Source organism: Jaculus jaculus, chromosome 8 (genome assembly GCF_020740685.1).
Source record: "Jaculus jaculus isolate mJacJac1 chromosome 8, mJacJac1.mat.Y.cur, whole genome shotgun sequence".
NCBI classification, from domain to species: domain Eukaryota; kingdom Metazoa; phylum Chordata; class Mammalia; order Rodentia; family Dipodidae; genus Jaculus; species Jaculus jaculus.
The window spans coordinates 89,275,045-89,288,252 of record NC_059109.1 but is presented as its reverse complement, the minus strand read 5'-3'; the positions used below and the strand labels follow the sequence as shown (position 1 = coordinate 89,288,252).

At 39.6% G+C, this 13,208-nt stretch overlaps 1 protein-coding gene across 2 annotated transcripts in view; it reads right to left on the bottom strand.

Moving 5' to 3' along the window:
* Nucleotides 1-13,208, bottom strand: part of Plcb1 (phospholipase C beta 1) — an 855,615-nt gene that overhangs the window by 278,110 nt on the left and 564,297 nt on the right. For both annotated transcript variants that reach the window (XM_004661511.2, XM_004661510.2), the window contains exon 9: nt 12,986-13,152. In XM_004661511.2, the coding sequence (XP_004661568.1) occupies nt 12,986-13,152 (167 nt within the window). The remainder of the gene's footprint in view (nt 1-12,985; nt 13,153-13,208) is intronic.

Here is a 13,208-nt window from a genome sequence, read left to right as displayed (position 1 = left end):
AAAAATCCAGCATATACCAACATGACCAAGAAACATGCTTGGTACATTTCTTTTTTTTTACCTGCTAGTGGCCAAGATTGATTTTGTATATCATAGTCTATGAAGACTCATCTTGGCATCTGGAGAGGTGGCTTAGTGGTTAAGGCACTTGCCCATGAAGCTAAAGAACTGAGGTTCAATTCTCCAGTACCCACGTAAGCAAGATGCACAAGGTGGTGCATGTGTCTGGAGTTTGTTTGCAATGGCTAGAGGCCCTGGTGCATCCATTCATTCTCTCTCTCTGCCTTTTTCTCTCTCTCAACTAAATGAATAAAATTTTTAAAAAGACTATTTTTAATTAACACTATCCCTAGCACAGAGATAATTGACTTACAACTGGAGTCTTGGAGATTGCAAAGATCCAGAGTTAAGACAGAACTTGTAAGTACAATGTATTAATGTTTCTTCAGTCACTCTGGGAATCCCAAGGACTCACTGCTGTGGCCCATTTTTCAGATTTCCAATGAGGTAGAATGGACCATCCCCTGTGGTCTCTTTGTGTTACAGTGTCTGTTCCCTGTGCTCAATGCTTCCCTCTGACTCACTGCTATAAGTTGACTCTTCACAAAATCAGACTCTGGGAATTGCAGTACCAGGGATCACAGGCCTGAGCTTTATGGACTTTTTCCAGCACAGAACAACCTGCCTCCTGTTCTTGACTTAACCAGGCTCCTGCCTGGCCCCAGCACTGGGGCTCACATGCCTGTGGCTTCATGGCCTTTCTTCACCACTGAGCAACCTGTCTCCTATTCTTGACTTAGCCAGACCCCCGCCTGACCCCAGCTGAGAAGGTATAACAGCAGCCAGTATCAATGCCATGTTCTGCTGGGAAGTTATATGGAAGGGAAAAGTAGCTATTCTCTGCTTTGTCCCAATAGCTCCCACACAGGAAATGGCAAAGCATCTGGGGAAGGTCTCATCTGATGAAGGGAAGAGGCGTTAACAAGACAGCAGCGTACTGTGGGTGGCTCAGCTTGCCAAGCTCACTTCCTCACGCCCTGGGACAGCATTTGCTTTTGCCTTTTACTATTTATACTTTTCCTGTCTGTGTACTTTATGGACAAAGGATTTTTCAGCTCTGAGGCAATGTGGTTGTGACTTTTTGGCTTGAATGGAGCTGTTGAGAGATGCTGACAGAGGTCACTGAAGGAAAGGCCCAAGGAAGGAAAAAAAAAGTGGGGGGATTCCTGGGTCAGGCCTTTCCCCCTTTGGACCCAGTCTCTTCCCCTGGGGAATGAAGGAAATGCAACAAGAATCCAGAAGGGACAGTGCTCAAAGTTAAGTTGCCACATCAACCAATGAACAAATGACCCATAACAATGGCTATCCTGAAGCAAAGGTGTATTTTTCCCTTCTGGTCATTCCCAGTCAATTCATAGAAGTCTAAGACCATAAGAAGCTCAGACTTAAGGGAGGTTGGGATGTACTCAGGAATGACAAGGGCATTCTTCTGTAACCTTCCCCAGAGGCTAGAAAGTCAGTAGGTGGACTTTAAATAGGATTCTAATCAATAAACTACAGTGGCTTTCAACAGCTTTCTAAGTGTAGTAAATTAAGGCATGAAAAGAGTTAGCTGAGTCATACAGTTTTCATCTACCTTTTGAGAAGAAAACCTGTCTTATTCAAGTTTACTTTGTTCCTTCATTCCCTCACTGGCTCTGCAAGGCATCTATGTATACAGGGGTAAGTGACCACCTTAATTGCAATGTTGCTCTTTAAGCCAGTCAATGTTTCCTCCAGATAAGTGGTTTTCAGAGCATCCTGCATCTCCTGGGTGTTTGGCAGAAATGCATGAAGAACATAGGCTGGACAGAGGGGAGGGAAGTCCTGCCATCAGGAGCTGTACACTTTTGTTTGATCTAAACAGTATTTTTAATGGTTTTCCCTACCTAATTCCTTCCCATTATTATCACTCATTGTTAGGGTTCTATTTTGTGTGTGAGACAAGGTCCCTCTTGCTGGTCTGGCTGGTCTGAGAGCTTCAGGATTCTCCTGACTCTTCCTTTAGTCCTTGTTGGGCTTATAGATACATGACTACTGCATGTCTGGTTTTACATGAGTGTTCAGGATCTGAACTCTAGTCTTCAGGCTTGTGCAGCAAAAGCTTTTAACCACTGAGCAATCTCCCCAGTTCTCTATTGATTTTTCTTATAATGGTTTCTTAGAAGAAACAAATAAAAGCATGCTAGGTTAAGGACAAGCTTGCTGACCACTGATGTTGATGGCAACTGCTAAACCCCAGAGTCAGTGCTGTGTCTTTTTTCTTAGCAAGTGTTGATGGAGGCCCTGTGGGAAGGGGTGTGTGGAGAAAATAGGAGTTTGAGGCACAGCACTGTTTCCTCTATGATCTGGGAGTTTGAGTTAACCTTGGAGACAGGAAACACAGGATTTGAAGCCACTTGTGAATGGTAGCAAGTGAGGCAATTGTGGGGTAAGAGAGACAGAACGGGCTGGGACACAGCACAGGTCATTTTCACTCTCACAAATCTTAGCTTCTCTTAACTTGCTTATCTCTTGCTCCTGAAATAGTTGTTAGGACTGTGGGCCTGGGGCCTTTCAAAAGCAGGTTCTGAGACAACGCTTTGTTTTCAAATACCTTACTAAGGATGTAGACTAAGAGAAGTGAGAAAAACTACAGGGGGAAGGTCATCAGACAGGTTATAGTTGTAGAGAACTAGGTAGCAGAACACATGTGTGGGACTATAGTCACATACACATTTCTGTGACATAACACCTGACCAAAAGCAGCTGATGAGAGGAAAGGGCTTATTTTAGCTTATAGTCTTCAGGGGAACTTTCACCATAGCAGGAAAAGGCTGGTAGAACACAGACTGGACATTGCATCTTGCTATAGCAGCTGGAAAAAAGCAGGAAGAGGTGGGCTGGAGAGATGGCATAGTGGTTAAGGCAGTTTCCTGTGAAGCCTAAGGACCCAGGGTCGATTCCCCAGAACTTAAATAAACCAGATGTACAAGGTGGCAGATGCATCTGGAATTTGCTATAGCTAGAGGCCCTGGTGCATCCATTTTATCAATCTGCCCATCTCTCTCAAACAAATAAATAAATTATATTCTTTAAAAAAAAGCAAGAAGAGTAAGCTGAGCCTCTGGCAAGAGGGAGCCTGCTGTAACACCTCTAAGCTGGCTCCCAGCAACACACCTCCTCCGGCAAGACTCCACCTACCAAACTGCTACCTGCTGAGGACCAAGTATTCAAAACACATGAAGGTATGGAGAGACATGTGATTCAAACCACCACATGGCATGGGGCAATCCAAGTAAGACACTAATCCTCCAACCATTCCTGGGCAGTGGCATCCACGGAACTGCAGGCTGGCTGTGATTGGACTGAGACAAAGTCCTGGAAAGTCACAGAGGATTCTACTGGCTGAGGTGAGTGCCAAAGGATCTGGGAGGAGCACTGATGTTGCTGTATAACTGGTGTCCTCACATTTCACAGACGAGTATCCTGAAGACCAAGAAACGAACACTGCTTGACTAAAGCATACTAGCTTAACTGCCACCTGGGTCAGGTATTTTCTTTAATTTTGGCATGTTTGATCTCTCAGGGATGCTCTCAGAGATAGTAAATAATCCTTAAATTTTTATAATTTCTACCTAGAAATACAGAAATTGTGCTGGGAACATATAATTTAAAAATGTTGATGAGAAAACTCAGTGATATCCACTTAAGAGTCAAATGTATATCCTAAGTAATGAGTCAAGTACACATCTTGATATGTTTACAATTAAAATCATAACTCAGGTAAATGAAAATTTATATAAAGAAAATGCTGAGCTAGAAAGGAACATTTGGGCACAGATGTAACATGTTATATTCTTATAAGGTTACATTAGTAATTATAAGTTGAAACTTAACTAAGTTATGTAAGCTTATAAGCCAAGAAATGATTTCCCAAAACTTTGAATAGTACTCTTAGTCTACAAATGGCTCAGGACAATTTAGTGTAAATAAGTACTAATGGTAACCTTGTAGTGTCCCAGGTCAACTGTTTAGTAGGCAATAATTCTACATACATATATATGTATCCACACACACATGTGTTTGTGTGTGTGTGTGTGTGTGTGTGTGTGTGTGTGTGTGTATGTATGGCCTTCTCATCTTAAATTCTTTGAGCAATTATTTCAGGAATCATTTCAAAGATGAGCAGATTGGGGAGTGGAGCTGGTCAAAGAAGTTAAATGGCTTCCTAAAATCATAGGAAAACTGATAACTGGGTTTGGTTTTGACCCAGTTCAAGTGGAACTTATTACTTTTCTGTCATGTGACCAAATTAGCTGACACAAATTAAAGGAGGAAAGATTTATTTTGAATCAGAATTTCGGAAAGCTTCAGTCCATCCTGGTGGCAGAAACTTGGGCAGAGGCTGTTCACATTGTGGGTAAACAAAACACAGAGTGTGTCAGGAATCAGGGGCATGTGTAACCTTTAAAAGATCAGTGACCTACTTATATCATTCGGGACCCACTTATGGTCCTCAGCCTCTCCAAATAGCACCACCAACTGAAACAAGCTTTCAAAATAACTTGTATGGATATATTTCAGATACTATGACATGGGCTCGATTACTTTTATCTGTCCTATAGCCATTCCTCTTTTGCCTGCTGAGCATATCCCATTTGAACTTTGAAGAACCCTTTCCCTTCCATTATCAGGTCACATGACTTGTAACTGATGTAGCTGACTCTTCACTGGCTCTAGGAAGAATCATGTGACCTCAATCCATCCAGTGACTTTAGTTCAGGGGTGGCTGTGAGTGGTGGACCAGGGTCAGTAATTTGGGAGGTGTGATGAAACCATGAGTATACTGAGATAACTCATGTTGACAGGGCTGAAACTACTGAAAGCTATCTTGTTACTTCACATAGATCTGACCAAGAAATATAACTAGCATAGAAAAAAAAAGATGACAGACAAGGAAAGATAATTTCTTATTTTTGTTATTGGAAACAAGCTTTAAAAATATTTGTGTAGTACAATGTGATGTTTTGATACATAACTGCATGGCAAGGTGATTAAATCAAGTGAATTAGATCCATCACCTCACATATTTCCTTTTGTGTTTTAAACATTTAAAATCTCATCCATTGGCTATTTTGAAATAAAGAGTATATACTACTTGTTATTACCATTGATAAATCACGAAAGCTCATTATTCCTGTATACCTAAAATTTGGTACTCTTTGACCAGCATTCCCCTCTTCCTCATCAACCCTCCTCTCTCAGCCTCAGGTAACCACAATTCCAATTTGTAGCTCTGTGAAGTGTGTTTTTTTGTTTTGTTTTGTTTTGTTTTGTTTGTTTGTTTTAAAACAGGGCTTCACTCTAGCCTGGGCTCACTTGAGAAAGGATCTAGTACTGTTTGAAGCCATTGAAGTCCTGATTAAAAAAAAAAAAAATTGCCTGTTGGTACTGAAAGGCCCAAGAATTCAAGAGCCCAGAAATACTATCACACTCCAAAGGGAGCTTAAGCGGGCCCCTGCATACCTCAAACTCCAGGCTTTACTCTCTGTTGAAAGCAAGTAAAGAATCCCTCTTCTCATTATATCAGAGCCCGCTCCTAATATAAAACTAGGTAAAAAGGGCATGAGATAGCCCTCAAGGATGGGAAATGAGTAATAAAGTAAACCACTTATTTGGTTTCTGTAAATAGCCTGCACCATAAGCCTTAATAGCCCACACTGTAAGCCTTAGTAGCCTGCACCATAAGCTGTAGCAGCCTGCCTCAGACCACCAAGGTCATAGGAGACTGATACCACACTCTGCTACCCCCACCCAAGGACCTGCGCAAATGCTGACCTCCAAGGTCATAGGAGACTGATACCACACTCTGCTACTCCCACCCAAGGACCTGCGCAAATGCTGACCACCAAGGTCATAAGAGACTGATTGGTCCACGAGGGGCTTGAACAAATTAAACTAATTGGCTTAGAAACTATGGAGTGGCACAAACTGACTGGCTCGCACCCCGTGGGCTCCTGATGTTAAAAAAATGATTGGTCTAATGCACAGGCTTTGTTAGAAACCCTATAAAAACTGTCCCGTTCCTGCATTCGGGGCTCTGCAGTCCTCTACCCCTGTGCGGTGTACGACTGTGGGCCCCAGCGCGCTTGGAATAAAATCCTCTTGCAGTTTGCATCAAGACCGCTTCTCGTGAGTGATTTGGGGTGTCGCCATATCCGAGCAGAGTGTGGGGTCCACGTTTTGGGGGTCTTACAGTACCAGTAAACTCAAATTTAAGTTTTAAAAGAAGGAACCTTACCTAATACTACAGATTGTCAAGTCCAGAGCTCACTTGGCCCGTTTCTTGCTGTTGATAATAATGCTACCGTATATTTGAATTGTGTTATAAACAGCTTCCCGTTATTGGGATAAACTTTCAAACCAGGCAAAGTTTAAAGGAGGAAGGCGTTTATTTCAAGCTTACTGAGCAAAGGGGAAATACCAACAGTGGTGGAAGAAGCTACTTCCGTGCATCCAAACAGAGAGAAACTATCACCAGGCACCAAACACCAAAAGCAACAAGCAAAGAACAGGCCTGGGCCATGAATCGTAGGGGGGACCCGACAGAGCTCTCTGCATGCCTTTGGCCTGGAATTCAGACCCGCCTGAAACATACCTCAGAGCTGGACCACAGGATTCATCCTCAGTGACAGCTCCTCTAGACAGTTGGAAATCCAGGTTATAAGCTTTAATAAAAAACCTGAGTCTAGCTGGGCATGGTGGTGCATGCCTTTAATCCCAGCACTGGGGAGGCAGAGGTAGGAGAATCGCTGTGAGTTCGAAGGTACCCTGAGACTACATAGTTAATTCCAGGTCAGCCTGGACCAGAGTGAGATCCTACCTCAAAAAAACCAAAAATAAATAAATAAATAAATTAAGCACAACTGAGTCTACAGGGGACATGCATTCAAACTACACATTGGATCAGGACACTGAAAACACAATACGGCTATCTCTATGGATATAATCATTGCTATCTTAGGTCTAGTTGGAGGAAAACTGTTCTCTGTATTTTAACTTTTATTTCTGTGCTTAAAACCGAATTGCTATGCAATTATTATTATGAGTTTATTTCAACTATTAAACCATTAACTCCCTAAGTACTGATCAAATACTAAAGGAAATTATATAGCTTCATTTCTTATGATTTAACTGCAATATAATGGGAGGATTTTGTACAGCACACCTTATAAAAAATTTAAGAGGAAGAATTCATGATAAAATATGGACCTTGAAATACTCAGAATATAGCCTGCTATTTCAGCTCACTTACTTAACAAGCACACATACACATGTGCTCTTCACAAAGGACTGACAGCATGAAAAAATTCAACTTTTTTGTTTAGGTTTTGCAGTTTAAGCAAAATTTGGCTTTCATTTATGGACATCAGTTGAATCATGAGATCCATATTATATTGCCAAAATCACTGATAGAGTTATTTTATTTTTCATCATAATTTTTACTCACTGTCATTTTTCTGAAGAGTTTAAGTGATTAAAAAGACATTAGGCATCAAGCTACAACATTCATGACCTTTTTGGAAGAGGCTGGGGTCATTGTGTATTCTTATGTCAAGCACATTTAGGCCTTCAGTACAGACAACTTGGCAAGGAAGAGACATTTCTGACTAGGGCAGAAATATTTTTAAATATATGATTGTATTTTGTAAAAATAAGCCAAGCGGTCCTTGAGAGTAATAGTCTCCGTGATAAGATTCAAACACTCTCTTAATGGAAATCATACATGTGAGGATTTGTTTTAGCATGTGACAGAGACCCTTGGAGTATTTATTTATTTTTTTTAAAGATTTTATTTTCAGTTATTTATTAGAGACAGAGAGAGAGAGTGAGAATGGGCACACCAGGGCCTTTCGCCACTGCAAACAAACTCCGGATGCATGTGTCACCATGTGCCTAGGTGTGACCTGGAGAATTGAAGCTAGGTCCTTAGGCTTCGCAGGCATGCACCTTAACCACTAAGGCATCTCTCCAGCCCTCTTGGAAAATTTATAATCAATATACATATCTCCCCACACAGAGGAATTCCAGTGGAGAAATGTGACAACCATGCTACCTATAGCAGGCTTGCAAAATATCAAAGACTACCCATTCCTGATGTTCATGTTATATGTGAAACCTATAGTGAGCTTGATGTTTAGGCTTTGGGCCACCTTAAAATATTTTTCCATTCAATTTTAGGTTTTTACTTAAATATATAAAATACACATAAAAACTAAGCATTAACATGCCAGCTTTATTGTTTGTTTATTTAAAATCTACTTTTAAATGTGTTTATTGGTATGAGTTTACATATATGTGCCCACTTATATCTTTGTTATATAATACAATTAAGTATATTTTTATGCCTCACATTTTATAAACAGAGGCAATATAGAAGTGTGTTTTTAGATAAATAAGATTGAATTTGTTTGTTAGCACTGTGGTAACAACAATTTAACTAATTCTTGTGGCACATATGAGGAACTAGTCAAAATGAAAGCAGCAGAAGAAAACAAATTATAATGGTATATTAAACTTTCCTATTTCTTTATGTCTTTATTGATTAAAGTACATGAACTGCCTGACTTAAAGCCTGGCTTCTTGAAAAGCATGCTGTTATTCATTTGACTCCACAATGTTAACTTGACTTTTTGCAAAATGTTACTGCGCACTGCTATTCTTATTGATTTATTTATTTTATAGCACTGGGAATTGAACTCAGGCCTGCACTCATGCTAGGAGAGTGCTGCCACTGAGCTCCATCCCTGGCCCCATGTGCATTTTGAAAAAATATTTTATTTTTTATTTTAATTTATTTGAGAATTTGAGAGAGAGAGACATAGAGAGAGAGAGAGAGAGAGAGAGAGAGAGAGAGAGAGAGAGAGAGAGAGAGAGAGAATGGGCATGCCAGGGCCTCCAGCTACTGCAAACAAACTGCAGATGCAGGAGCCCCCTTGTACATTTGGCTTATGTGGGTTCTGGGGAATTGAACCTGGATCCTTTGGCTTTGCAGGCAAATGCCTTAATCACCAAGCCATCTCTCCAGCCCCCACATGTGCATTTTTTAAAGTCGCAGAATAAATGAAAGCTATTTCCTTACAAATCGGTATCAGCCATCATATTTAAGTTGAATAGAACTTTCTTAAATTGCACTTGATGTTTATGTACAATTACTTAACAAATAAGTAAGATCAAAAAAGAAGTTTATGGAAAAAATCCTAAAGTCAATATAACAATATGAACTACAAAATGAAATTCAAAAAATCGATTTTCATTAAGAAAAATTTAAACTGTTTCAAACACTTCAATATAACACATCAATTTCTTCATCCTACAAATGAATTTCAAAATCATAATCCCTTTGACTGTGAAATAAAAATGAACACAAGAAAATTATCTCCAATCTTTTCTGTTTCCATAAACACAGTGTTTTAACACACAAAATCACTTAGTATCAAATAGCTCAGTTCAATATCATTTTCTCATTCAACTTTTTGGGTTAACAAATAAATTTGGAGATTTAAAGATTTCCTACAGTGAGCTAATGAGAAAGTTAAAAAAAAAATAGTTGTCTGGGCCTATGTCCAAGTGTGCTTGCTTGTCTTCAGAACTCTTTGGATTTACCTTGTGAATTGTTAAGGCTCAGCCCTAAGTTTTCTTGGGGCTTAATATAGAAGGGTGCCTTAAAAACATTTTCTGAATGAGGGAATGACTGAATAAAGGAATGAAACATTCTATCCTAGGAAAATCTCATTTCATCCCTGTTGAAATTAACTCAGCCTGAATATTATCTCTTCTTTGAACCTTCCCTCCAGGAAGACACCTCCCCATCTTCCTGCTTCCTCTAGGTATTTCATACCCCTCAAAGCCTAGTTGCTCAGAGCAGGGGTAGGTGTGGGTGAGTTCTGGCCAGATGGAATTAGCATTGCCTAGTTCTTTATTAGAAATGCAGAATCAACAATCTGCATTGTAACAAGGCCTTAGGTGATTGCTTGCACCTTAGAATTTGAGAAGTGATATTTGTATTCACATTTTATTTTATTTTTTTTAAGACCACAAGTCTTAAAACACCTCTTGTTTTGGTATTTATGCTTTCTTTCTTTTTTCTTTCCAGGCCTTGAGAGGCCCAGAGGTCTTCCTGCTTCAGCCTCCCCAGTGCTGATATTGCTGGCAAGTGGTTCTAGGCCCAGTGATGTGAGTCTTCGAAAGTTTGTTTTTTTATCTGCTGAGCATCATCATCCTCTGCTTCGTGCTCTTCATTAACAATTTATTGAGTACAAGGTCATGAATGAATGCAGATCGGTTTGAGTTTATGAGAACACCAGAGACTGATGCTCCTCTCCCCACTGCAGTGCTGTTACTTAAGATAATTATAACTTAATGACAACTGGGTGCTGAACTAAACTTTAATAAGCACAATCTTACTGTATCCTTAAGACACAGTTACTATAAGTGCCTATAAAAATGATTTTTATTTATTTATTTGCAAGCAGAGAGAGACAGAGAGAAGAGAGACAGAGAGATTGAGCACTCCAGGGCTTTCAGCCACTACAAATGAACTCCAGTTGCATGTACCACTTTGTGCATCTGATTTTACATGGGTACTGGGTAATCAAACTTGGGTTGTTAGGCACTGCAGGAAAACACCTTAACTTCTGAGCCATCTTTTCAGCCTGTAAGTGCCTTTTTAAGTATACATGCTTTGGGGATGAAATGACTCTACTAAAGTCTTTTGTAATTTGATCAGTTGACACCTAGAGAGTAGTTTCTTCCATATGGAAGATGGATGGGGAATGGTGTCAGCTGTAGCCATCTAGACCTGCTTATTTGTCACTGGAGTCCCCTGAGGTGATAGAAAGTACATCTCCTAGGCTCGTAGGTGGTTAGCTGTCTAGTCACATCTTGGTGTTATATACCAAGCCCCTGTCTTGCTCATGCTTTTGGTAGAGAGCTACCAATCTAACTTCTTTGTACAATAACAATAGATGACATTCTCCAGCGACAAGTTGGATCACAAATGCTTTATCAAAAAGGCTGATCACACTTCACCTATATTAAACATTGCATCACATACAAACCCACATTCTAGGTGACAGAGGGAATGAAAGGAGTTCTAAGGCCCAGATGATTTATGATATGCTAGAAAACATCCAAGCAACTAAAACCAACTCTCTTCATTGCAATGTACTATTAAAGTTAGCACTTGACCATCACATCACGTGGACTAGATGCTGTTTTTGCAGATATCATCTGTTTGAAACTCACAAGAAATCAATCAAGAACTTTTTCATTTCAGTTGAGAAGATGAGGCAATTCAGGAACAGAGAACCCAAGTGTCAAGATCACCTTGTTCTATAATGTCTCTGTACTGCGGTGAATCATGACACAGGGACTCATGGCTAATATCATTAGGCCACAGGGAGGATTGAGGGGTTTCACAAAAGCTTTCTGTTTTCCTATTGCCATGAGCTAATCATTTTTAGACATCAGGCTGGAATTGTCATAACAGTGTATGTCAGCTGTTCTTGGAGATATCTGGATTTCACAAGCGGAATCCAATCTATGTTCCAAAAACCATCACCAAAAGTTTTTCCCTGCTTGAAGAGACAGATAAATTCAGAGTGTTAGAGAAGAATAGACATCATGTACAGGTATATTTGGAGAGGCTGACAAGACTCTCTGTCAGTTATGTTGCCTCCTTTGACCCTTGTAGCAACAAGAAGAATAATGACAATAACTAAAGCAAAATACTTGAACAAGAAAATAAACAGAAACTAAAAAATATCTATAAATTCTGAAGTAATAAAATGAAGGAGACATAAGATTTTACTTTATACTTAGTAAATACTTCATTACTGGTTCAGAAGACCAATTCTAGAATAAGTACAATGTGAGAAAAGACATGATAACCATTCTTTATTTTATTTTGAAAGGAGAGAAAGAGTGACACACACACAGAGAATGGGTATGCCAGTGCCTTTCAGATGCCGTGAACAAACTCCAGACGTGTGGCCCCTGTGTGCATGTGTGACATTGCACACTGTGTCATCACATCTGGCTACGTGGGACCTGGTGATTCAAGCATACGTTCTTAGGCTTCACAGGTAAGTGCTTTAACTGCTAAGCCATCTCTTCAGCCTGATAATCATTCTTACTTTAAGCATGCTACAGTTATTTCTGTTGCCATAGAAATTGTCCACATATTCATATGCAATTTATTTCTTCTCAATAATTGGCTAATGATAGCTTGTTTAGTTCCCGATGAAATTTCTAGACAATTTGCTATAGTATTAGTACAACACACAGACTTACTAAGAGGATATTTCAATCCAGATATGATCCAGTCTCAATGGTAGAAGTCTAGCCAAAGGTCATATTTGTGGGCACTGCTGTTGATATAACTCAAAACTTCCAGCAAATTGATTTTTGGCAACTCATTTTTTTAGAATAAAAAAAAATATTAGTAACTTCCAGGCAACTTTGAGCTGTCTTTCTCATATCAATGTTTGAACTTATTCCTTTTCTACTAACACTACTTTTTTTTTTTTTACCTACAAGGCCAATTTTTCTAGAATATTCCCTCAAGATGAGATACCATAAACTGGAATAAAAAGAATCTAATACACCAAATATTCCCTTCAGTTTTAGAGATTTAGAGCAAAACAAAATAAAATTCATAGTCTACTCTATAGGACTTTCTGAAAAGTCACTCTCAAAGGCAACCTTCAAATCAGTAAATTTCATATATGAGAAATAAATATTTAAATTTGGAAAAAAAATGAACATATGTAGCACACATACATAGACATAGAAAGTGACAGAAACAGGCATACAGTGGGGGCAGATGGTCTGGGCCATCGGTGATATCCCTCAATGGTAACCAGAGGCTTGTTAGTGGTATGCAGAGCCTGAGTGCACTGACCTTTTTTGGCAAGGCTGCTGTTGGGCTCATACTTCTCGATCAGCACTTGAACTTGCTCTTGCTTCAGAGGTGGGTAGAGTATTTCATTCAGCCGGGGGTCTCGCTGCTTGAGGTTAATAAAATCCATCATCTGGTCTACAGTAAGGTATGGTTTGCTTTTGGCACCACTAAAAAATAATTCAAAAATGATAAATTCCAGTATTTTCCTCACCATGTCTTATTT